The 22816-nt window shown below is 47.8% G+C and overlaps 1 protein-coding gene across 1 annotated transcript in view; it reads right to left on the bottom strand.

Annotated features, from left to right (window-relative positions):
* GAB2 (GRB2 associated binding protein 2) overlaps window positions 1–22816 on the bottom strand; it is a 127925-nt gene that overhangs the window by 13297 nt on the left and 91812 nt on the right. The window contains exon 3 of the mRNA XM_035114566.3: window positions 1825–2065. Coding sequence (XP_034970457.1) covers window positions 1825–2065 — 241 coding nt within the window. The remainder of the gene's footprint in view (window positions 1–1824; window positions 2066–22816) is intronic.

The raw sequence follows: 22816 nt of genomic DNA, 5'->3' as shown, positions 1-22816 counted from the left end.
AACACCTATGCATCTCTAAGCATCTTGATAGGCTTGCCTATTATACAAGAGTGTTTTCAGCAGGTGCCAAAAAGAGTACAGCAAAGGTGCTCTCAAGAGGCTGGGAGTTCCAAAGTGTAGGTGCTACCACACTAAAACAGATCAGAGTTCTTGCAAATACGGAACAGTTATTATCTGGTGCCAGTTCTAGAGATTGAAGCTGTTGAGTGGGAACATGTGGAGCCAGGCAATATATGTTGTTTAGTCATTTAGTCGTGTCCGACTCTTCGTGAACCCATGGACCAGAGCATGCCAGGCACTCCTGTCTTCCACTGCCTCCTGCAGTTTGGTCAGACTCATGTTCGTAGCTTCGAGAACACTGTCCAACCATCTCGTCCTCTGTCGCCCCCTTCTCCTTGTGCCCTCCATCTTTCCCAACATCAGGGTCTTTTCCAGGGAGTCTTCTCTTCTCATGAGGTGGCCAAAGTATTGGAGCCTCAGCTTCAGGATCTGTCCTTCCAGTGAGCACTCAGGGCGATCAGCCTTCTTTATGTTCCACCTCTCACTTCCACACATCACTACTGGGAAAACCATAGCTTTAACTATTTTGTGTGAGCAATATATATGCTCACACAAAAGCTTCAACCAAGAGGTCATTTGGCAGCTTCTGTGCCGTACTGCTTCACCACCAGTAGGTGGAGATATGTATAAAACGACTACAGGATTTTATTTTATTTTGCACGATGGGCCTATTTTATTCCTTTGCAGAACAATTGCAAAGTAAGATGTGTCTTGTTTTGAAAGACCAGCAGCTGCCTCTTGTCGTTTGAGCTTCAGACTACTCTCAGATCTCTTGCCACTAAGCCTAAATGGCTGTGCCTAAAGTTTTACAGAACAGTGGTTTTTGAAGAACTGCACACCTAGCAGTTCGAAAGCATGTCAAAGTGCAAGTAGATAAATAGGTACCGCTCCGGCGGGAAGGTAAACAGCATTTCCGTGCGCTGCTCTGGTTCGCCAGAAGCGGCTTAGTCATGCTGGCCACATGACCCGGAAGCTGTACGCCGGCTCCCTCGGCCAGTAAAGCAAGATGAGCACCGCAACCCCAGAGTTGGTCAAGACTGGACCTAATGGTCAGGGGTCCCTTTACCCTTTATCCAATGTTTGCCCTACTCTGAGTAGTCCCATTGAAACTAATGGACCTAAGATAGTAATGGCTGTTCATTTCAAGTGGTGTCCTCCGAGTAGGAAGAACTCTGGGCACTACCCATTGGGCTTAATTGCCCTAAGCCATCCTAAGCATTGCAAATTCATTGGAAGGGCAGAGTGCGACGTTATTAAAAATAAACAATGGCTCTCAGGCACTGAGCTTGTAGGCAACAAAGAATATGCAACGGGTGAATCTGTCAATATTGGCTTCTCGTTTTCCCAGTCTGAAGTTCAGCTCCTAACATTTCCACATCAGTTTGCGTTTATTATTGTTTTAAAGTCCTCCTGAAAATTCACCAGCAACTTTAGTGTGAATTTCTCCCAATAATAAGACATTTCATACAGTATGCAATTTTTCCCAGTAAACACATATTTTTGCATGGTATTTCTCCCAATGCTGAAGCATTCTTACGCAGTTCTATGCACGCTTTAAGGTGGCAGGTGAATTTTTGCAAATGGTGGTTGGCTGGAGAGCCGCATTGCAAAATTCGGACAAGGGTGAATTTCGAAGGACCTTTGCGTTTCACTCTGCGTACCGTTTCGAAAAGTGAGAATTAGGTAGAGTCATATTTGATGTGAACCGAATCAAATTTCTCTCTCCCCCCCCCCCAAATCCTTAGCCAAAAGCCAAAATCCTACCTGGTGTTCTCAGATTTCCTGCTCATGCACTGGTGCAGGAAGAGATAGTCTTGAGGGGCGCTGGTAGAGAGGGTGGTCCGGATATGGTTGGCGGGTGAATCGAAGGTGAAAAGGGTGGGCTGGCTGGAGTGCGAAGGAGCGGACGACTTCCGTTCTCGCAGGAGCCGCTGGCTGGAGCCACTCAGCTCAGCCGGGGAGGAACGTGGCCCGTGAAGGACAGAAGGAATGTTTCTTAGAGAATCTGCACAGGAAGAATGGAGGGAGATATTGTCACTCTTAAAATAATAATAATAATAATAATAATAGTAGTTTATTTATACCCCGCTCATCTGGCTGGGTTTCCCCAGCCACTCTGGGCGGCTTCCAGCAAAATATTAAAATACAATAATTCATCAAATTTTTAAAAGCGTCTCTAAACAGGGATGCCTTCAGGTGTCTTCTAAACGTCAGATAGAACCTAACAGAGCTACAATGCCCAACACCAAACAAACAAACAAACAAACAGTTCCCATGATTCTTTGGAAGAAGCAATGTGCATTAAATGTGCAATCAGGGACAGAGAACGAGTGGCTCTCCAGATGTAGAACAATAGAGCTGGAAGGAACCCTGAGGATCATCTAGTCCATGCCTAGGCAACCTTGGCTCTCCAGGTGTTTTGGAACTACAACTCCCATGATCCCCGACCACTGGCCCTGTTAGCTAGGGATCATGGGAGTTGTAGTTCCAAAACATCTGGAGGGCCGAGTTTGCCTAGGCCTGATCTAGTCCACCCTCTTGCAATGCAGGAATAGGCAGCTGTCCCATACGGGGATCGAACCTGCAACCTTGGCATGATCCGCACCATGCTCTAGCCAACTGAGCTATCCAACTGAGTCATGGACCTAGATTCCAGTTCCCATCTTCCTTAGCTACCAATGGCCATGTTGGCAAGAGGCTCATAGGGGAGCCTAACAACCTAGGGATGACTAAATGTTCCTCCTCTCCTCTGTCTAAACAAGGTGATTCATCAGCCTTCTATACGTTGTCAAGTGATAAAAATAGGTATGTCTGCAGGGTTTCTTTTAGCCGTACCACAAATTCCTATTTTAGAGAGAGCAAAATAACATCAGTGCGTGGTTCTGACTGATTGGTTGGTGCCTGTGTGCACCGCCGATCAATATTGAGCATTAAATTCAATGGTGTCAGGGTGAGATTAAGGGAGAAAGTTATTTGCATAGCTCAGTCCAGGGATAGATTACATGCACAATGCTCAAATTCCATTCTTTGGGCAGAGGAGAGCTACCTTGGCAGCACAGCACGCTATTGGAATTTAAGTCATCACGTTTGCCTAATTATGCTATTATTATGACCCTGCAATCATCATCTGAGGTCCTTCTTTGTGGGCCTCCTCCAGGTGAGGTCCAGAGGATGGCAACATCCGAGAACAGGGCCTTTTCTGTGGTGGCTCCCCGTTTGTGGAATGCTCTCCCCAGGAAGGCTCGCCTGGTTCCTCCATTACATACCTTTAAGTTCTATGGCCTTTTAAATGTGCTTTTAGGAGGTGGGGTTATTGGCTTGTCGTTCTTAGGCATTTTGTGTCCTTGTTTTGTATTGTTATATTGTGATCTTCAGATGAAGGGCAGTAATAATCTGAGGTCTGGCGAGGGCTGATGGGAATTGCAGTCCAAAACATTTGGAGAGCACCAGGTTAGGGCCATTATGATTTTGGCAGTTTTGTTTTCAATCCCTCGTGCGGCATTCTCCGTTTTCACAGCTGCTGCACAGGGGGGTAGAGAAAGGGAGGAGAAATGTGGAAGGAGGCAGGAGGAACGGGGGGGGGGATTGCTCCTGGATGAACAAACTTGTCCTGTTTTTTGGGTTTTGCTTCTTGGTCACACAAGGAAGTGACAGAATGCCAGGAGCTGGCTTTTAAATGTACGGCTGCCAAACTAGTTCTTTCATTCAACTGGTCTGGGGGGGGGACACACACCCTGAAACATACAAATAAAAAGAGGTACACACCAGGGACATAGCCAAATGGGGGGTGGAGGGGCAGCTGTCCCCCCTGAATCAAGTAAATAAAAGAAAATGCTTAACTAACTGACTCATCGTGTCGCAGATAGCTCGGTTCTTCCCCCCAATAAACCCTGTGCCGTCGTCCCCACCACTAATCCTGGCTACGTCCATTATACACACATAATTTTTGGACGTACCCTAAAATATAGACCTTTTGGATTGAAGAAATAATAGTAGCTGGAAGCATGATAGGATATATAGTCCCCGTGAACTCACTGGTAACTTGGTTTGGGTATGCCTTGATCGATGACAGCGGAACGACCTTAAATATTATTTTTCTTTCCTTTGTTAAGGAAATAGGAAATTACAGAAAAAGAGGAATGCTTTGATTCAGTTTTACCAAAATTATGCCAATAGATCAATAGACAGTCTCCCACCCCCAAAGTATTTAACGAGCACATGCATGGCACCCTACGCAGTAATTTTTTTATTGTTAATGGGGAAGTATTTTTATGCTCTAAGTTATCAGTGAACTGGTGATCATTTACTGCTTAATAACGTTAAACAAAAATAGATTAAAAAGATGCATGCTGTTTAAACAAGCTAAGGGGGGGGGGGAAACAGAGTGGAATATATTTTGGGGCATGGTTGCTGGAGAGGAAGATGAATGAATTGGAGTGAAGGTTCATTGCTCAGATTTTAGGTGGGAGAAATAGGTCCATTACTCAGCACGCTATTCTAGACACATGAGCAGGCGTCACTCAAAACAGACTCGCACTCCATAACCTCTAGTAAAAGCAGGCTTCTCAGCCCAAGGGAGCCCATTCCATTGGACACTGGCATTGATTTTCAAAAATGTATCCTCGCTCTTCTCCCCACAGTGACCCGGCCACTAAGTGCTATTAGCGATTGCGGCAGGTTCAGAACTCACTTGCCGCCGTTAAGAGTTTCGGGAGACGAAACCCCATCGATAGAGGCAAGGGGAAGGGGCAAGAAAGCTGTGAGCTGCTTTGTATTTGAACTTACTGTGGCGCAGAGAGAAGCAAAAGGAGGGGAAATAAGTCAGGAGATGGAATGTTTGTCCTCTGTGGCGGAAAATTCAGCGGATGTGCTTTACTTTGGGTCGCTGTTGGAGAGCGAGAAGGTTCTGGGGCTCATGGGGAATATTTGCAAACAGGTGAAGCTGTTTGTTTGCTTGTTTATTATTTTAGTATTGTTATCTATTGAATTTGCTTGACGATCTGCATCCGAAAATCACAGGGTGGTTCGCAATGTATGTGAAATGAAAACACAAAATATGTGATAAGACAAAGGTGAAACAAACCAATATCCCTCCCTTGAACATCCACTTTATGATTTATTAAATTTGCATCCTGTCTTTCCTTCCGAGGGAGCCCAAAGGAGAAAACCTAGAACTTATTTGCGAGCAATTAACACCATTCAAAAACATTTTAAAACAAGTAAGAACCATCTAAAAAATAAGATTCCCTCAGTTACTAAATTTCGGAGATGCCACTGCAGAGATCTACCAGACATCAAATGCTTGGGTAAACAAGAATACTTTAAACAAAATATAAAAAAAATCCTTCCAGTAGCACCTTAAAGACCAACTAAGTTTGTCATTGGTATGAGCTTTCGTGTGCATGCACACAAAGAATCTGAAGAAGTGTGCATGGCACACAAAAGCTCATACCAATGACAAGCTTACTTGGTCTCTAAGGTGCTACTGGAAGGATTGTTTTTATTTTGTTTCGACTACGTCAGACCAACACGGCTACCTACCTGTAACAATTTCTCCTGAACTATATGGGTTTTACATCTTATTATTTGTAACGAATACTATTAGCACCTAGGAGAAGAAAAACTCTGATCCTAAAAATAATAATAATACTTTTATTATTTCTACCCCACCCATCTGGCTGGGTTTTCCCGGCCACTCTGGGCAGCTTACAGCATATCTAAAAACATGACAAAAACATCAAGCTATACTCATTTGTGAGAGGGGCTTCAGGAATAAACCCTGAAGAACAATCCATACCCTCTTCCTTGCAGGATATATTTGGGAGAATAAAAAGTTAAGGTGTTAACCCTACACAAATCCATAGCGGCATCCTATGGGAGACACCTGGCTTGAGAGCAGTACATGTGAAAAGGAGGAGTCTTGGTAGACCACAAACTTGACATGAGTCAGCAGTGTGATGCAGCAGCTAAAAAAGCCAATGCAATTCTGGGCTGCATCAATAGGAGTATAGCATCTAGATCAAGGGAAGTAATACCGGCAGTACCACTGTATTCTGCTCTGGTCAGACCTCACCTGGAGTACTGTGTCCAGTTCTGGGCACCACAGTTCAAGAAGGATACTGACAAGCTGGAACGTGTCCAGAAGAGGGCAACCAAAATGGTCAAAGGCCTGGAAACGATGCCTTATGAGGAACGGCTTAGGGAGCTGGGTATGTTTAGCCTGGAGAAGAGAAGGTTAAGGGGTGATATGATAGCCATGTTCAAATATATAAAAGGATGTCATATAGAGGAGGGAGAAAGGTTGTTTTCTGCTGCTCCAGAGAAGCAGACACGGAGCAATGGATTCAAACTACAAGAAAGAAGATTCCACCTAAACATTAGGAAGAACTTCCTGACAGTAAGAGCTGTTCGGCAGTGGAATTTGCTACCAAGGAGTGTGGTGGAGTCTCCTTCTTTGGAGGTCTTTAAGCAGAGGCTTGACAGGCATATGTCAAGAATGCTTTGATGGTGTTTCCTGCTTGGCAGGGGGTTGGACTGGATGGCCCTTGTGGTCTCTTCCAACTCTACGATTCTATGATTCTATCCCTAAGGCGGTTGGATGCCTCCTTCCTGCAACTCCTGCAGCCAAGCTGGTGCCAAACATCTTGCTCTGCTTTCCTTTGGACCACATCAGCGAGGCCAAGGGGTGTGTGTGTCTTGTCATCTGGGCAGCCCAGGACCTCCAGACACACTGCCCAGGCTTGCACCCCAGGGTGGTCACTTCGGTGCTGCTAATACAGTAAAATAAAAGTTGCTCAGTTCCGACCGGTGCCAGGCAGCTGCCATCTGAACTCTCCCCAAAAACCAATGCTCACCATCGATGTCCCATCCAGAAGACGCTCGTTCTCTCTGGCAAGAGGAGACAACAGAGTGACCATCTGGGAGTCTAAGGGGGGGGGGGGCGGCGAAAGCAGCCTAAAGGTGGCAGGGATGATGGTGTGAGGGTTGGCATTGCCTCTGGTGGGTCCCAAAAGATGCCCAAGTGTGGCTGGTGCTAGTTTTGAAAGCAAGTTACAAATGTGAAAAACAAAACCAATGAACGGCATACGCTGAAAATAAAAATTGTTTGATGCAGTTCCATCTGTCTCTTGTTTACCAGGTTCAGTCCCTATTTTCGGCACCTCTTCCTGGTAAAACATTGTCCCTGTTTTGTGTTTTTCGGCGTGTGTGTGTGGGGGAGAGATTGGGAGGTTGCTATTTTCTTTCTTTAAAAAAAATGCAAGCCTAGTTCCAACAGGAAATGTTGGGTTCTGTGAAGCCCTGGAAGTTTGTTTTATTCCACATTTACTTGAACTTCCTGTGGATGCAGAACACACGCACATACGCACAGAAATCTAGCAAACGGAATGAAGAAGAAAATGTTACTGCTGCACAATGGTATCTTCTCTTGCTGTGAAGACTGACACTGCGAAGCGTTCCTTTCCCCAGCAGGGTCTTAAAAGGGGAGGAAGAAAAGGATCTGGCAGAGAATTAAGAGATTCTCCTGACACGGAGTAAATCAAGGCTGGAGATTATCTGAGATCAGTACTCAAACCGCTCTAATGTGAGAAAGAAATTCTATCTGTTACACAGGCCCGAGGCGCGGTCTTGTTTTGTTCCACCGTCTCTGGATGCAAGGAAGCTCAGAGAGACCAGGGGGAGAACAGGAGGGGGCCTTGAAGGTTCAAAACAGCCATCATTAAAAATATGAGCCCTCCATGATGTCTGCAAATGTGATGTGAAGGCTGGCAACATCAGGCGGGAATCCCCTGCAGATGACCACAATGCCTGGAGACAAGACAGTCAGGTTGTGCATCCACAGCAGCACAAACAGACACCGTCATCTGCCCCAGCTGCAACAAAACATGTCTCTCCTGCATCTGTTTCTAGAGGCACTACAACCTTCCAACAGCTTCCCTTCGCTTCCTAAGGTGCAATCCACAGTTGTCTCCCAAGAAAGACTGCCAGTAGTTCTCCAGGGTATGGCGCAGGAGCTGGAGAGGGACATGCCATGCTCCTTCTGGAGTAGTTTGTCCACCTTTGGTCCCCACCAGGCACTCAGCTCTCGCCTCGGGAAATGGCTTGGACTGGCCAGGTAAACCAGGTGAGGCTAGCTGACGGGCTCTGGCAGATTGAGCAGATGAGACCAAGAGTGGGGCCAACGGTCAAGAAGGCGGTTTCTGCACATGCTGTAGAGGGAAGTGAGGGGCAGGTGGGGCCCATCCGCCTGGGGAGGTAGTCCACCTAGGACAGGGGTCAGCAAAGTTTTTGTGGGTTGGGCCAATTCACGGTCCCGCAGATGCCGCGGTGGGCCGGAGTGTGCGTGCACGCACACACACTATTTCTGGTGCTCCTTCCGGTGCGGAGGAGGCGTGCACAGCTTCTCATTGTTTGCAAGAGCTTCCTGCAGCCAATGGGAAGCCAGCCAGCATCGCGGAAGGCGGTCCCTGCTCTGCTCCGCGCCGGTTTAGCGCAGCACACAGGAGCCGACCGAGCAGGTGACGGGGGTCTATGGGCCGGTTAAATGACCCCCATGGGCCTTAGGTTGTTGGCCCCTGACCTAGGAGATGGAAAACTCTGGTCCTAAACCAGAGAGATGGGACATCTCTGGGAGAAGAAAAGGCTAAGGAATAAACCCTGCATACATCTGGAGTGGGGTCCCTAAGGCGGTTGGATGGCACCTTGTACGCCTCCTTCCTGCAGCTCCTTCAGCCCAGTTGATGCCAAACATCTTATTCTGCTTTCTGTTGGAGCTCATCAGCAAGACCGAGAGGAGGGTGTGTGTCTTGCTGTTTTGGCAGCCCAAGATCTCCATATTCATTGGCCAGGCTTGCACCCCAGAGAGGCCACTTTGGTAAAACAACAGAGGCGGCAGCATTAGGAATTACCAGTCTTCACAGCCACAGCAGGTTCTGTGATTCTCTAGCAGTTTAACTTCATCTCCCGGAGGCACACTGCACTGTCTCTCGAGACAGACGGATGACAACAAAATAGGCAGGAGCTTTCCCAGCCTTGCCTGGAGAGGGTATTAGGTTTTGAACCTGGGACCTTCAGCATGCAACACAGATGCTATTCCAATGAGCCTTGCCTCCCGCTTTAAAAACCCTTTCCTCTGTTCCCCTCTGAGATCCTAATTGTGCACTTAACAAAGTACTGGGTCTGCACATTCTAAAAATTCAAATTAAAAACAAGCCAAGTTTCTGACACTTCCGTCGGCACAATAACCCAGCATCCTTTGCAAGATGCCTTTCAGCAATTTGCAATTTAAAAATGTGACACGGGTATGGCAAATGATTCCTTGGTCCTGCGATAGGAACCTAATGTATTATTTTCAGAATGAACTGGAAATGCTGCTACTGCGAAGCATGAAAAGCCACCCCCCCTCTGCCCACCCTATGTTTGCTCTATTCTCGGGTCCTGATACGCACAGCTAAAGCTGTTTCTCTTCACCATGCATGACAATCGTCCCTACCAGTGGCATTCCTTCTCGGAGATACAGGGTTTCTCCTAAAATAAGACACGTCTTATATTTATTTTTCCTCCCCCAAAACACACCACGGCTTATTTTCAGGGGATGTCTTTTTTTTTTTTTGGTGTCTTTGCGGAGGGGGGAGAGACGGAGCGAGGCGAAACGGTGTGTGTGTGTGTGCAGAGCACAGACTGCCCACCTCGCGGGGGTAACCTCCTGCTGCTGCACCTGGGTAAGGAAAAGGGGACTTCTCCCTCCCTCGCGCGCACGCACGCACAAGAGCACCAGAAGAGTGCTCTTCGCGCTGCACTGTGCTCCCCGAAGCGGCAGCACGAAGAGCCCGGTGAGAGGCAGCTGCGGCTGCAGGTGAAGCCCGGGATCTGCGTGGGCGACTGGGGGTGAACGCACTGAGCGCTGCGGCGGTAGCGAAGAGGCGCCCGATCAGCTGAGAAGCGGGCTGATCGGGCGCCTCTTCGCCACCGCCGCAGCGCTCAGTGCGTTCGCCCCCAGTCGCCCACGCAGATCCCGGGCTTCACCTGCAGCCGCAGCTGCCTCTCAACAGGCTCTTCGCGCTGCGCTGCGCTCCCCGAAGCGGCTCCCACCCCCGGCTTATTTTCGGGGGATGTCTTATATTTATTCTACTAATTAAAAGCCTGACATGGCTTATTTTTGAGGACCGTCTTATTTTAGGAGAAACACGGTAAGGGCAGAATTTGCATGAGAAAAGGCTGTTTGGGTGAAGATAGGCTTGGCCGAAAAAGCACCCTTGCCTTATTTAATAAAATTTACGGTCCTCACAAGAAGCCAGGCCACACAATCGGCAGAAGCAGTTCCTTCGGGACTTCACTATGACAGACTGCAGACACGAGGGGCTGAATGTCGGAATGTCATTTTCTTTTAAAAACAAATGCTACCTGCATGTAAAAAGCAATTGCACCAAGCAGAAACCTGGGCCGCGATCCTATCCCCTTGATATACAGTGGTACCTCGACTTACGAAGGCGATCTGTTCCACGGCGCTCTTCGTAAGTCAAAACCTTCGGATGTTGAAGCGTCCATTTTGCACATGCACGAAGTGCAATTTTGCGCTTTGCGCATACCGTGCACGCAGTTTCTGCGCAGGCTGCGCGCACGGCAAAAATACTTCCGGGTTTGCCGACTTTGTAAGTCAAAACCTTCGTAAGTCGAGGCATTCGGAAGTCGAGGTACCACTGTATGTATGCTAGATTTCTGTGCACAAGGAGTTACGATGTGGGGAAGCATTCGCAGCATCATAGAACTGTGGAGTCAGAGGAAGCTCTGAGGGTCACCTAGTCCAGCCACCCCCAAACTCGGCCCTCCAGATGTTTTGGGACTAAAACTCCCACCATCCCTAGCTAACAGGACCAGTGGTCAGGGAGGATGGGAAATGTAGTCCCAAAACATCTGGAGGGCCGAGTTTGGGGATGCACGGTCTAGTCCAGCCCCCTGCAATGCAGGAATCTCAGCTAAAGCATCCATGACAGGTGGCCATCCAAACTCTGCTTAAAAGCTTCCAAGGAAGGAGAGTCCATAACCTCCTGAGATAAGACTGTTCCACTGTCCAACAGCTCTCACATACCATCCAGGCAAACAAGAGGCATTATCCGAGTTGAAAGGAAACTTTTCAGTCAAAGCACTTTGGTTATAAAGAAGGAACAGTTGGCAGAGTGGCATGGGGAGAGAGAGAGGCTGTGGTCTAGACCAGGCAAGGTAAAGTAGGAAAAAAGGGCTGGGGAAAAGGAGCCACAATAATGGAACAACAACAACACCAACAACAAAATTTTACATGCTGCCCATCTGATTGGGTCGCTCCATCTTCTTAACAAATTAAACATATCTAGCACAGTAAAACCTCGAACATTATAAACTTCACTATAAAGAGCTACCTTCAGATGTCTTCTAAAAGTCAAATAACTGTTTATTTTTTAACAACAACGACAACAACAATTATTTATATGCCACCCATCTGGCTGGGTTTCCCAAGTCACTCTGGGCAGCTCCCAACAGAATATTAAAAACACAATAAAACATCAAACCAGTGGAAGACAGGAGTGCCTGGCGTGCTATGGTCCATGGGGTCACGAAGAGTCGGACACGACTAAAGGACTAAACAACAACAACAACAAAACATCAAACATCAAAAACTTCCCTAAACAGGGCTGCCTTCAGATGTCTTCTAAAAGTCAGATAGTTGTTTATTTCCTTGACATCTGGTGGGAGGGCGTTCCACAGGGAGGGTGCCACTACCAAGAAGGCCCTCTGCCTGGTTCCCTGTAGCTTCACTTCTCGCAGTGAGAGAACCACCAGAAGGCCCTCAGAGCTGGACCTCAGTGTCCGAGCTGAACGATGGGGGTGGAGACGCTCCTTCAAGTATACTGGGCCGAGCCTGTTTAGGGATTTAAAGGTCAGCACCAACACTTTGAAATGTGCTCAGAAACGTACTGGGAGCCAATGTAGGTCTCTTAGGACCGGTGTTATGTGGTCCCGGCGGCCACTCCCAGTCACTAGTCACTGCCGCATTCTGGATTAGTTGTAGTTTCCGGGTCACCTTCAAAGGTAGCCCCTTGTAGAGTGCATTGCAGTAGTGCAAGCGGGAGATAACCAGAGCATGCACCACTCTAGCGAGACAGTGCACAGGCAGGTAGGGTCTCAGCTGGCGTACCAGACAGAGCTGGCAGACAGCCGCCCTGGACACAGGTATATCGGAGGCAGTAAATGCTTCTAAATACCAGTTACTGCAAACCACAGGAGGCAAGAGTGTTCAAGTCGTGCATGCACGGGAATCGAGTTGGCCGCTGTGTGAACAGAATTCTGGACTAGATGGGCCACTGGCTTGATCTGTTTGGGCTATCCTCATGTACTTAAGCTTTAAAAAAGAAACTGTATTGTGCGAATGGGCCCAGAAAGATGAGAGTTTTGGCGAGGGAAGGATGGAGAACGGCCTAAGCGGCAGCAATCTAAGGCAGCTCAGCTTTTAAGGAGAACCTGAAGGGCACCGAGCCCTGAGTCACCAAATCCACTTGACATTTAATCTGCATGCTGTGTGTCTGAACACATATGCTATCAGCAGGCCATTTGTTCCAAAGTTGTTTTGCCTCTGACTCGCTGCAAATATTTTCCACTATTTTAATCATGTCAACATGAGCAACTGCCTGGAGACACCTTGCGACTGTAGTCAGCTTGCGCTTAAGGTACAAATGTTTTGTTTCCTGGAGATGACAGCGCAGTTTATCTCTTTAGCTTGCAAGGCAGGCTTCCCCAACCCGGTGCCCTCCGGGAGGCTGTGCTGGCAGGGGCTGATGAGAGTCGCAGTCCAAGGCATCTGGGGGAGGGGTGTCAGGTTGGGGGAGCCTGCTGTATGGGGGAAACAGACACCCTCCCCCCAGCTCGTGCTACCGTATCCATGCCAGGAAGCCAACACTCGCCCTGCAATGGGAAGTTGCTGGAGAAGAACAATGATCTCTCCCCAGTTGCGCTTCCAACAGTTTCGTGTGCATGATTTGCTCAAAGAATGTGGGCACCTGCTGTGTTTGCAGCACCGAAGTGAACTTCTTGGGGCACTAGGCTGGGCAGGGTGTATGGAGGTCCTGAAAGAAAGATTCAACTTTATGCCGGCAAATTCCGACTGCAGAATTAAAGCTGATTGGAGCTGTTGCACAGCAAACATGCTCCTCCCCTCTCACCCTCAAATATCCTATTTTTTAGATGGGAAAATGCACCAGAAAGTGTGATATGGCATTTGCTTGATGCAACATCACCCAGTACCGGTAGTGATGTATGGAAGTGAGAGCTGGACCATAAAGAAGGCTGATCGCCGAAGAATTGATGCTTTTGAATTATGGTGCTGGAGGAGACTTTTGAGAGTCCCATGGACTGCAAGAAGATCAAACCTCTCCATTCTGAAGGAAATCAACCCTGGGTGCTCACTGGAAGGACAGATCGTGAAGCTGAGGCTCCAATACTTTGGCCACCTCATGAGAAGAGAAGAATCCTTGCAAAAGACCCTGATGTTGGGAAAGATTGAGGGCACTAGGAGAAGGGGACGACAGAGGACGAGATGGCTGGACAGTGTTCTCGAAGCTACGAACATTTGACCAAACTGCGGGAGGCAGTGGAAAACAGGAGTGCCTGGCGTGCTATGGTCCATGGGGTCACGAAGAGTTGGACACGACTAAAGGACTAAACAAACAACAACAACACCATCATCTAACGTCCCTGCAAACCAAGTGGGATTATTTTGCAATAAACAGGTCACACAAATATGATCTTGGTTTTTCCTGGCTTTTAATAAGGAATTAAGATTGCACCCCCCCCAAAAAAAAAAATTAATTTCAATTCTCCACCAAAAAGAAAAATTTTTTTAAATGGAAATTCATCACCGTTTTATAGTGTGGGTTGCTCATTCTAGATGCACACCTGCATTTCATTTCCCCCGTTAAGACACATTTTTGCCAAGCAATTTCTCTCGCGTATGAATAAGTTACATTCTCTAATATAGGAATATTTATGCACCCAAATATATATATATGTATGCATTTCCGAAGATGCTACTTGGCTTGAGAAACACACTGCAAAATTCAGGTATGCGTGATTTTTGAAAGATGCCTGTGTTGCAGCCTGCAGGCAGTATTGGAAAATAAATTCGACTTTAAATGAGAACTGGATCAAATTCCATCCCTACCCACCCATCCCTATCCAGAAGTGATGGCAATCTTGTAATAGTCATTTAAGAGAGAGGGAGGGGGAGGGAGAGATGGAAATATGAAGCCTTTTCCAAAGAAGCAAAAGTCACATGAGAACAACAGAGAACCAGAGCCTGTGATAGAGAAATGAAAAGGAGCAGCAGCAGCAGCAGCAAAGAAGGGACCAAGCCAGATCACCCTGACCTCAAAGCATTATATATCTTGGTTATTTTAACTGCAATCAATTCTTTGAAGGGCAGAGCAGGGAAAGGCAGAGAGGGATTCTTGAACATAAAGGCAAAGCTATGCATCTCATTCTGCCTGACCTTGCCTAAGAGAAGGTTAAGGGGTGATATGATAGCCATGTTCAAATATATAAAAGGATGTCATATAGAGGAGGGGGAAAGGTTGTTTTCTGCTGCTCCAGAAAAGCGGACACAGCAATGGATTCAAACTACAAGAAAGAAGATTCCACCGAAACATTAGGAAGAACTTCCTGACAGTAAGAGCTGTTCAGCAGTGGAATTTGCTGCCAAGGAGCGTGGTGGAGTCCCCTTCTTTGGAGGTCTTTAAGCGGAGGCTTGACAGCCATCTGCAAGGAATGCTTTGATGGTGTTTCCTGCTTGGCAGGGGGTGGGACTGGATGGCCCTTGTGGTCTCTTCCAACTCTATGATTCTATGAACTTTGTCTAAACTTTATGTCATTCCCACGAGAATCCTTTTCCAAATGCTAATTGCTCGTGTGCTAATCTTGTTGCTGTTCTGTTAATAATAATAATAATAACAACAACAACATATTTTAGATCCACGGGATGCATTGTCTCCAACCTTATGAAGGGCACCTGCTATATTAGTCTATTGTCCAGTACAGGGGTCGGCAAATTGTTTTAGCCGCAGGCCGGTCCACTGTCCCTCAAACCTTGTGGCAGGCCGGAGAAGTGGCACCGGGGGGGGGGTCTGGAAGGAGGTGAGGGGGGCAAGTAGTCCTCCTCCCCACCCCCCCAGCCCCAGCACTTACCTTCACAGGGGCTGCCGCTGTGGCCACCACCACCGCTGCCACTTCTCGTGGGTAGGCAGAGCGAGCTCCTCTACTCTGCTCTCTGGCCCACAGAAGCACCAAGGTGATGGCGGAGGGAAGATGAGCGGTGCAGAAGGGCTGGCTCAGGAGAGGGGCTGCTTAAAATGGCGTTCAGTCAGCCCCCTTCCTCCTCTAGGCAGGGCAGGGAGAAGCCAGGAGGGAGGGAGGAGGCACCACCACTGTGCAGTGAGGGGGGGGGATGGAATAGCACAGGGGGGGAAATGGTGCAGTCTGAATGAACAGAATCCCCACGCCGATCCACAGACAGTCCGTGGGCCAGGGCCTTAGTTTGCGGACCCCTGGTCCAGTAGCTTCCTTTTAAAAACCTCAGCAATATCAAAGGCAGCACGATGACCAGGTGCAATATACATGATTATATGATTACTTACATTTTGGCTGTTATTGTGTACTGTACAGTGGTGCCTCGACTTACGAATTTAATCTGTTCTGAAGGCACCTTCGTAAGTTGAAAAATTCGTAAGTCGAAAAACGCCATTGGAAACGCATTTTCTCATAGGAATGCAATGGAAACGGGAAAATCCTAAGTCGAAAAATTCGTGAGTCGAAAAATCCCTATCTAAAACCGCCGCGGTTTTCCCCCCGGATGTCGAGACATTCGTAAGCACGCGGCCATTACCCCCATTCGTAAGTCAAAATATTCGGTTGTCGAGTCGTTCGTAAGTCGAGGTACCACTGTACCTTTAAACTCAATCTCCTTCTTATGAGCACTATCTGGAGTCGGCTTTATATATCTTTCTAATAATGTTGCCAGGGACCCAGGTGGCGCTGTGGTTAAACCACTAATCAGAAGGTCGGTGGTTCGAATCCCTGTGACGGGGTCAGCTCCCGTTGCTTGGTCCCAGCTCCTGCCAACCTAGCAGTTCGAAAGCCCGTCAAAATGCAAGTAGATAAATAGGAACCGCTACAGCGGGAAGGTAAACAGTGTTTCCATGTGCTGCTCTGGTTCGCCAGAAGCGGCTTTGTCATGCTGGCCACATGACCCGGAAGCTATACGCCGGCTCCCTCGGCCAATAATGCGAGATGAGCGCGCAACCCCAGAGTCGGTTACGACTGGACCTAATGGTCAGGGGTCCCTTTACCTTTCATAATGTTGCCAGTAGCAGTAACTACATAATTACATGAGCACTGTTCCATAGCAATTGATATTTCCACATATATTTATTTGAAAAAAGGATGGGGTATGTATGATGGGGTATGTAAGGATGGAGAAGCTCTATACAGTCAGCAAAAACAAGACCTGGAGCTGACTGTAACTCAGATCATCAGCTTCTTATAGCAAAATTCCAGCTTAAACTGAAGAAAGTAGGAAAAACCACTGGGCCAGTAAGATACAATCTGAATCAAATCCCTTATGAATACACAGTGGAAGTGAGGAACAGGTTTAAGGATTTAGATTTGGTGGACAGAGTGCCTGAAGAACTATGGATGGAGGCTCGTAACATTATACAGGAGGCAGCAATGAAAACCATCCCAAGGAAAAGGAAATGCAAGAAAGCAAAATGGCTGTCCAACGAGGCCTTACAAACAGCGGAGGAGAGGAGGCAAGCAAAATGCAAGGGAGATAGGGAAAGATACAGGAAACTGAATGCAGATTTCCAAAAAACAGCAAGGAGAGACAAGAGGGTCTTCTTAAATGAGCAATGCAAAGAAATAGAGGAAAACAATAGAATGGGGAAAACCAGAGATCTGTTCAAGAAAATTGGAAATATGAAAGGAACATTTCGTACAAAGATTACCATAATCAAGGACAAAAGTGGTAAGGACCTAACAGAAGCAGAAGACATCAAGAAGAGGTGGCAAGAATACACAGAGGAATTATACCAGAAAGATATGGAGGTCTCGTACACCTCAGGTAGTGTGGTTGCTGGCCTTGAGCCAGACATCTTGGAGAGTGAAGTCAAATGGGCCTTAGAAAGCATTGCTAATAACAAGGCCAGTGGAAGTGATGATATTCCAGCTGAACTGTTTAAAATTTTAAAAGATGATGCTGTTAAGGTGCTACACCCAATATGCCAGCAAGTTTGGAAAACTCAGCAATGGCCAGAGGATTGGAGAAGATCAGTCTACATCCCGATTCCAAAGAAGGGCAGTGCCAAAGAATGCTCCAACTACCGCACAATTGCGCTCATTTCACACGCTAGCAAGGTTATGCTTAAAATTCTACAAGGCAGGCTTAGGCAGTATGTGGACCGAGAACTCCCAGAAGTGCAAGCTGGATTTCGAAAGGGCAGAGGAACCAGAGACCAAATAGCAAACATGCGCTGGATTATGGAGAAAGCTAGAGAGTTCCAGAAAAACGTCTACTTCTGCTTCATTGACTATGCAAAAGCCTTTGACTGTGTCGACCACAGCAAACTATGGCAAGTTCTTAAAGAAATGGGAGTGCCTGATCACCTCATCTGTCTCCTGAGAAATCTCTATGTGGGACAAGAAGCTACAGTTAGAACTGGATATGGAACAACTGATTGGTTCAAAATTGGGAAAGGAGTACGACAAGGTTGTATATTGTCTCCCTGCTTATTTTACAAACTCCGCAAAACCAGAAATAGTGTCCCAGTTTGAGAACTTTTCCTTAGTCTAAGAATGGAATCCGAACGGTGGAAGGGCACCGGCGGTGGGAGACCTCATTAGGGAAAGCGCGCCTCGGTTTAAGAATGGACTTCCGGAATGAATTAAGTTCGTAAACCAAGGTACTGTACATGACAAAATTCACATTAAAATGCTGGTGAATTTTCAGAACTTTTTTTTAAAAAAAATCACAAAAGAAGTGAGCTTAAAGTTTGGAAAAACAAGAAGCACCGTGCTATTTTTTAATTTATTTTTTAAGCTGGAAGTAGCAGGCACATGGGGGTATAATCAGGATCCTTACTGTAGAGGAGGAGGGGGTTATCAGTTTTTATCCCAAGCCACAGTCCCAACCAAAGTCCGCCCCCCCCCCCGAAGTGCAACAAAGGCTTTTTCAGACTTCAGCTCCTCAATCCCTTTTTGTTTTGGGTTTCAGCTTAAACTCGGGAGCGAGCAGATGAAGTCATAAGAAGACGGCACTGACTGGAAACCAAATGGGAGGAAGTGGAAGAGAGGAAATGGGAAATTAACTGAAGCACATACAAGTCAAGTCAGATTGAAAAGTCCCGGGAAACCACAATGCTGGGGGAAAACATATATATTAGGACTGAGCGCGTAAAGAAATCTGGAAATAATTTATTAGGGTTTAGAAGGGTGTGTGCATCTCACAAGCAGAGCAGAGCAAGTTGAATTAGCAGATCGTATATATAGGGAGGGGGAAAGCTAGAAAGGCTTCAAAACACATTTGGATTGTTCCCCCCCCCCCCACTGTATGCAAAGGATAGACTGCTTATTGTTTTTCTTACTTGTCTATACATCTTGTGCAAAATAAAAAGTTTGACCTGTATTTGATCTGTGATGTGCAGCTAACTTAACGTGCTAGCCTATGCTCAATGTGGCAATCATCAGCCTAGGCCAGGGGTCCCCAGACTTACCCGGCTTTGGGCCGGTGCTGCCGCACCGATTGCGCGGCGGGCCGGAGGGCGGGGGAGGGCGTGCCCGTGCACATGCACACACACACTTACTGGCGTGGTGGCGCGCTTCCAGGTTGGAAAAATCACCGAAAATCATTTGTGCGCATGCGTATGGGCCTCCCCCCGACCCGTAAGTGCACCGGAAATGATCTCTTCTGGGTTGGGAGAGGCCCATACGCATGCGCACAAACGATTTCCGGCTATTTTTTCCAATCTGGAAGCGCGCCAGCGCGTTGCGCGCCGTAAGAGCGGGCGGTGGCAGTGGGCGGCGGGGGTCGTCGCGGGCCGGATTGGGAGGCCAATTGGGCCGCATCTGGGCCGCGGGCCGTAGTTTGCAGCAGCAGGTGGAAGTATCCTGGCTTCTTCACCTGCCTGACTCATCTCTGCCTCCCCATGGGCCCCTCTTCAGCTTCTGACACCTCCCCCCCCCCCAGTCTTCTCCCTCTGACCACTCATTGTCATCCCATCACCACGCCCTGGGCTCTGAGACTTCTTCCCTTGGGGGTTCCCCAGCCATAGCTGCCAAGTTCCGGCCTGAGAAATAAGGGACTGGACCGGAAGTAGCAGACCGGAAGTAGCGCTGTTGCCATTTTGGAACTGGGTGGAGCATGCTCAGAAGTGACTTTTGATGCTGCTCTGCCCTGTTCCAAAATGGCCACTGCACCAGAAGTCGCGCTGCAGCCACTTTGGAACTGGGCAAAGCAGCATCAAAAGTCACTTCTGAGCATGCTCTGCCCAGTTCCAAAATGGCCGCTGTGCCAGAATAAACGGGGAATAATCCGTTTTTTCCGGCTGGGAACAGCTGGAAAAACGGGGGTTTCCCGGGGAATACGGGAGACTTGGCAGCTATGTCCCCAGCTGGTGCCTGCCACCCTTCCTCTGTGTCCAGCCATCCCTGACATTGGGGAAGGCCAGGTTAATGCCGCTTATTTCCTGAACCAAAACACCCTCCTCCCATACCTGCTTTCCCAGAAAGACGACAACGGCAGGAGCTCCAAGCACAGAATGCCTGGATGGATTCCAAGACAAAGTGCCGAATTTGAGGGGAATGGAGGAGCCAGATGGAGTAGGCAGAGGGGTCTCCCTTGCTTAATCAAAGTCAACAACACTCCTCACTTGATGATGATGAGCCCAGCAGGGATGCTGGCGGTGATTAAATGCCTCATTCCAGATAGGACTTTTCTCGACTTTAATTAATACCACCGCTCAGCTATTTATCTTGCATTAGACAGGAGGAAAACATTTCCCCGTCTCTGGTGATCTTTAGGGAAAGGGCAAGGAAATATTTCAATTACGTCTTGCCAGCGTCAATGCTATGGGATGATTTTCTTGAAACTGTGCACCAACAGAGTCACCCCATGCCGAGGAACGCATAATAACATTGCCTTACAGGTCAACATGCTAGGACCCAGGTGGTGCAGTGGGTTAAACCACTGAGCCTAGGGCTTGCCGATCAGAAGGTCGGCGGTTCGAATCCCTGTGACAGGGTGTGCTCCCGTTGCTTGGTCCCAGCTCCTGCCAACCTAGCAGTTCGAAAGCACGACAAAATGCAAGTAGATAAATAGGAACCGCTACAGACAGCGGGAAGGTAAACGGCGTTTTCGTGCGCTGCTCTGGTTTGCCAGAAGCGGCTTTGTCATGCTGGCCACATGACCTGGAAGCCATACGCCGGCTCCCTTGGCCAATAATGTGAGATGAGCGCGCAACCCCAGAGTCGGTCACGACTGGACCTAATGGTCAGGGGTCCCTTTACCTTTACCTTTACAAGTCAACATAAGCTGCCCAAACCACAGTTTTCTGGCCTGAACAAATCAAGAGTCATAGAATTGTAGAGTTGGAAGGGACCTTAAGGGTCCTCTAGTCCAACCCCCTGCAATGCAAGAATTTTTCACCCAATGTGGGGCTTGAACCTATGGCCCTGAGACTAAAAGTCTCATGCTCTACCAACTGAGTTAATCACATTGCCCTTTCTCTCTCTCTCTCAGCTAACCAAGGTGTTATTACAGAGTTCTGAATCTCTCAGTCACTAGAATCGCTTTTCCGGCTCCTGTCACACAATATTAGACTCTGCCACACATTTTCAAGCCTTATTTTTCCTGCCAGGAGAGTGACTTTTGGACTTTGTTTATACTGTTTAATTGTTGTTTTATTATACCCGCGGTAGAAGATGTCGCTCATTATCTGCTAGCTTGTATAGGGACCCAAGAGATCGCTTTCTGAAACCTTTGTTCACATAAGTAAGCAGGTACACCCTGGCAGAAACGGATCGGTTTCTTGTCGAGTGACAATAATAGCTGTGCAAAACTCAAGAGTGAGTGCCCTCTATGCGCTGGCTACAGGGGGGGGGGGGAGAAACACGCCAGGAAAAAGGAGTTAGATTATTCATGTCCCATCGATTTGCTTTAATGCTCTCTGGTCTTCAGATTCTATTGATTCCAGCAAGTGACGTAGCCTCTGCAATCTTCTTTGTGTGTTCATATATATGCGTGTGTGTTTGTATGCCTATGTGCTTTAGTCTTGGGCACCTGTGTGGCAGAAACGCAGTTTATGAATATCAAGTAAAATTTCATCAGCCAAGATTCCTAAGTATAAAAGCTTTTGAAAATGAATGCTGAAATTTTCCAAAACCCAGGAAAAATATATTGAGACAGATTGGTGCAGCTGTTAGAATAGAACTGGGGATGGAATGTGGCCCTTCAGGCATCCTTACCTGGCCCCTGGAACTCTCCCTAGGCCACACCCCTCACTAGTCCTGCTCTGCATACTCCTCCTGGCTGGAGAAGACCCTTGGGCTGTAGACCAATGCCTTTTGGAGGGAGAGGAATGGGTCTGTGGCCCCTGGAAGGCTGCTAATGAGGCAATGCAGCTCTTGGGTCAAAAAGCATTCGTCACCACTGGTTGAGTGCAGGCCTAGGGCTGGGAAGAGCAGGGCTCAAACTCTCACTCAGCAGCTAAAAAAACCAATGCAATTCTGGGCTGCATCAATAGGAGTATAGCATCTAGATCATGGGAAGTAATAGTACCACTGTATTCTGCCCTGGTCAGACCTCACCTGGAGTACTGTGTCTAGTTCTGGGCACCACAGTTCAAGAAGGATACTGACAAGCTGGAACGTGTCCAGAAGAGGGCAACCAAAATGGTCAAAGGCCTGGAAACGATGCCTTATGGGGAACGGCTTAGGGGAGCTGGGTATGTTTAGCCTGGAGAAGAGAAGGTTAAGGGGTGATATGATAGCCATGATCAAATATATCAAAGAATGTCATATAGAAGAGGGTGAAAGGTTGTTTTCTGCTGCTCCAGAGAAGCGGACATGGAGCAATGGATTCAAGCTACAAGAAAGAAGATTCCACCTAAAAATTAGGAAGGACTTCCTGACAGTAAGAGCTGTTCGGCAGTGGAATTTGCTACCAAGGAGTGTGGTGGAGTCTCCTTCTTTGGAGGTCTTTAAGCGGAGGCTTGACAGCCATCTGTCAGGAATGCTTTGACACCGCCGTCTTTTTTTAAAAAAAGACCAGTTACGTCTGCAGGACCTAGTCTTGGTTAGAGAAGCAGAGTACTGGCTGGATTTGAGAAACCCAAACTATTCCCGCTGCTTTACCGAGAGCTGCTTCGACGCGACTTCTTTAATTGTGAGAGTGAAAGCCCAGCGAAGAGAGAGAGAAGCCCCTCCAGATGGGACTCAAAACCTCTGTTTGCAATTATCGGGGGTGGAGGGCAAGAGATGAGAGGTTTTGTGTGAAAACATCTGTATTGGTCTGACAGAGAGCTGGGGAGGAGGGCTTGCGCCCGAGCCGAAAAGCTGGCCCCAGATGAAAGCAACGCAGCCGTGAAATGTGCTCGCTTGATATCCCGCCTTATAAATGCAAGCCGCCTTCAGTTCGCTGCTGCTGCTGCAGGCTTCTCGCAAAGCTGCCACCAAGAGGTCACCC

The sequence above is a fragment of the Zootoca vivipara genome, chromosome 4 (assembly GCF_965207765.1).
Source record: "Zootoca vivipara chromosome 4, rZooViv2.hap1.1, whole genome shotgun sequence".
NCBI classification, from domain to species: domain Eukaryota; kingdom Metazoa; phylum Chordata; class Lepidosauria; order Squamata; family Lacertidae; genus Zootoca; species Zootoca vivipara.
This window is presented reverse-complemented; position numbering and strand designations above follow the sequence as displayed.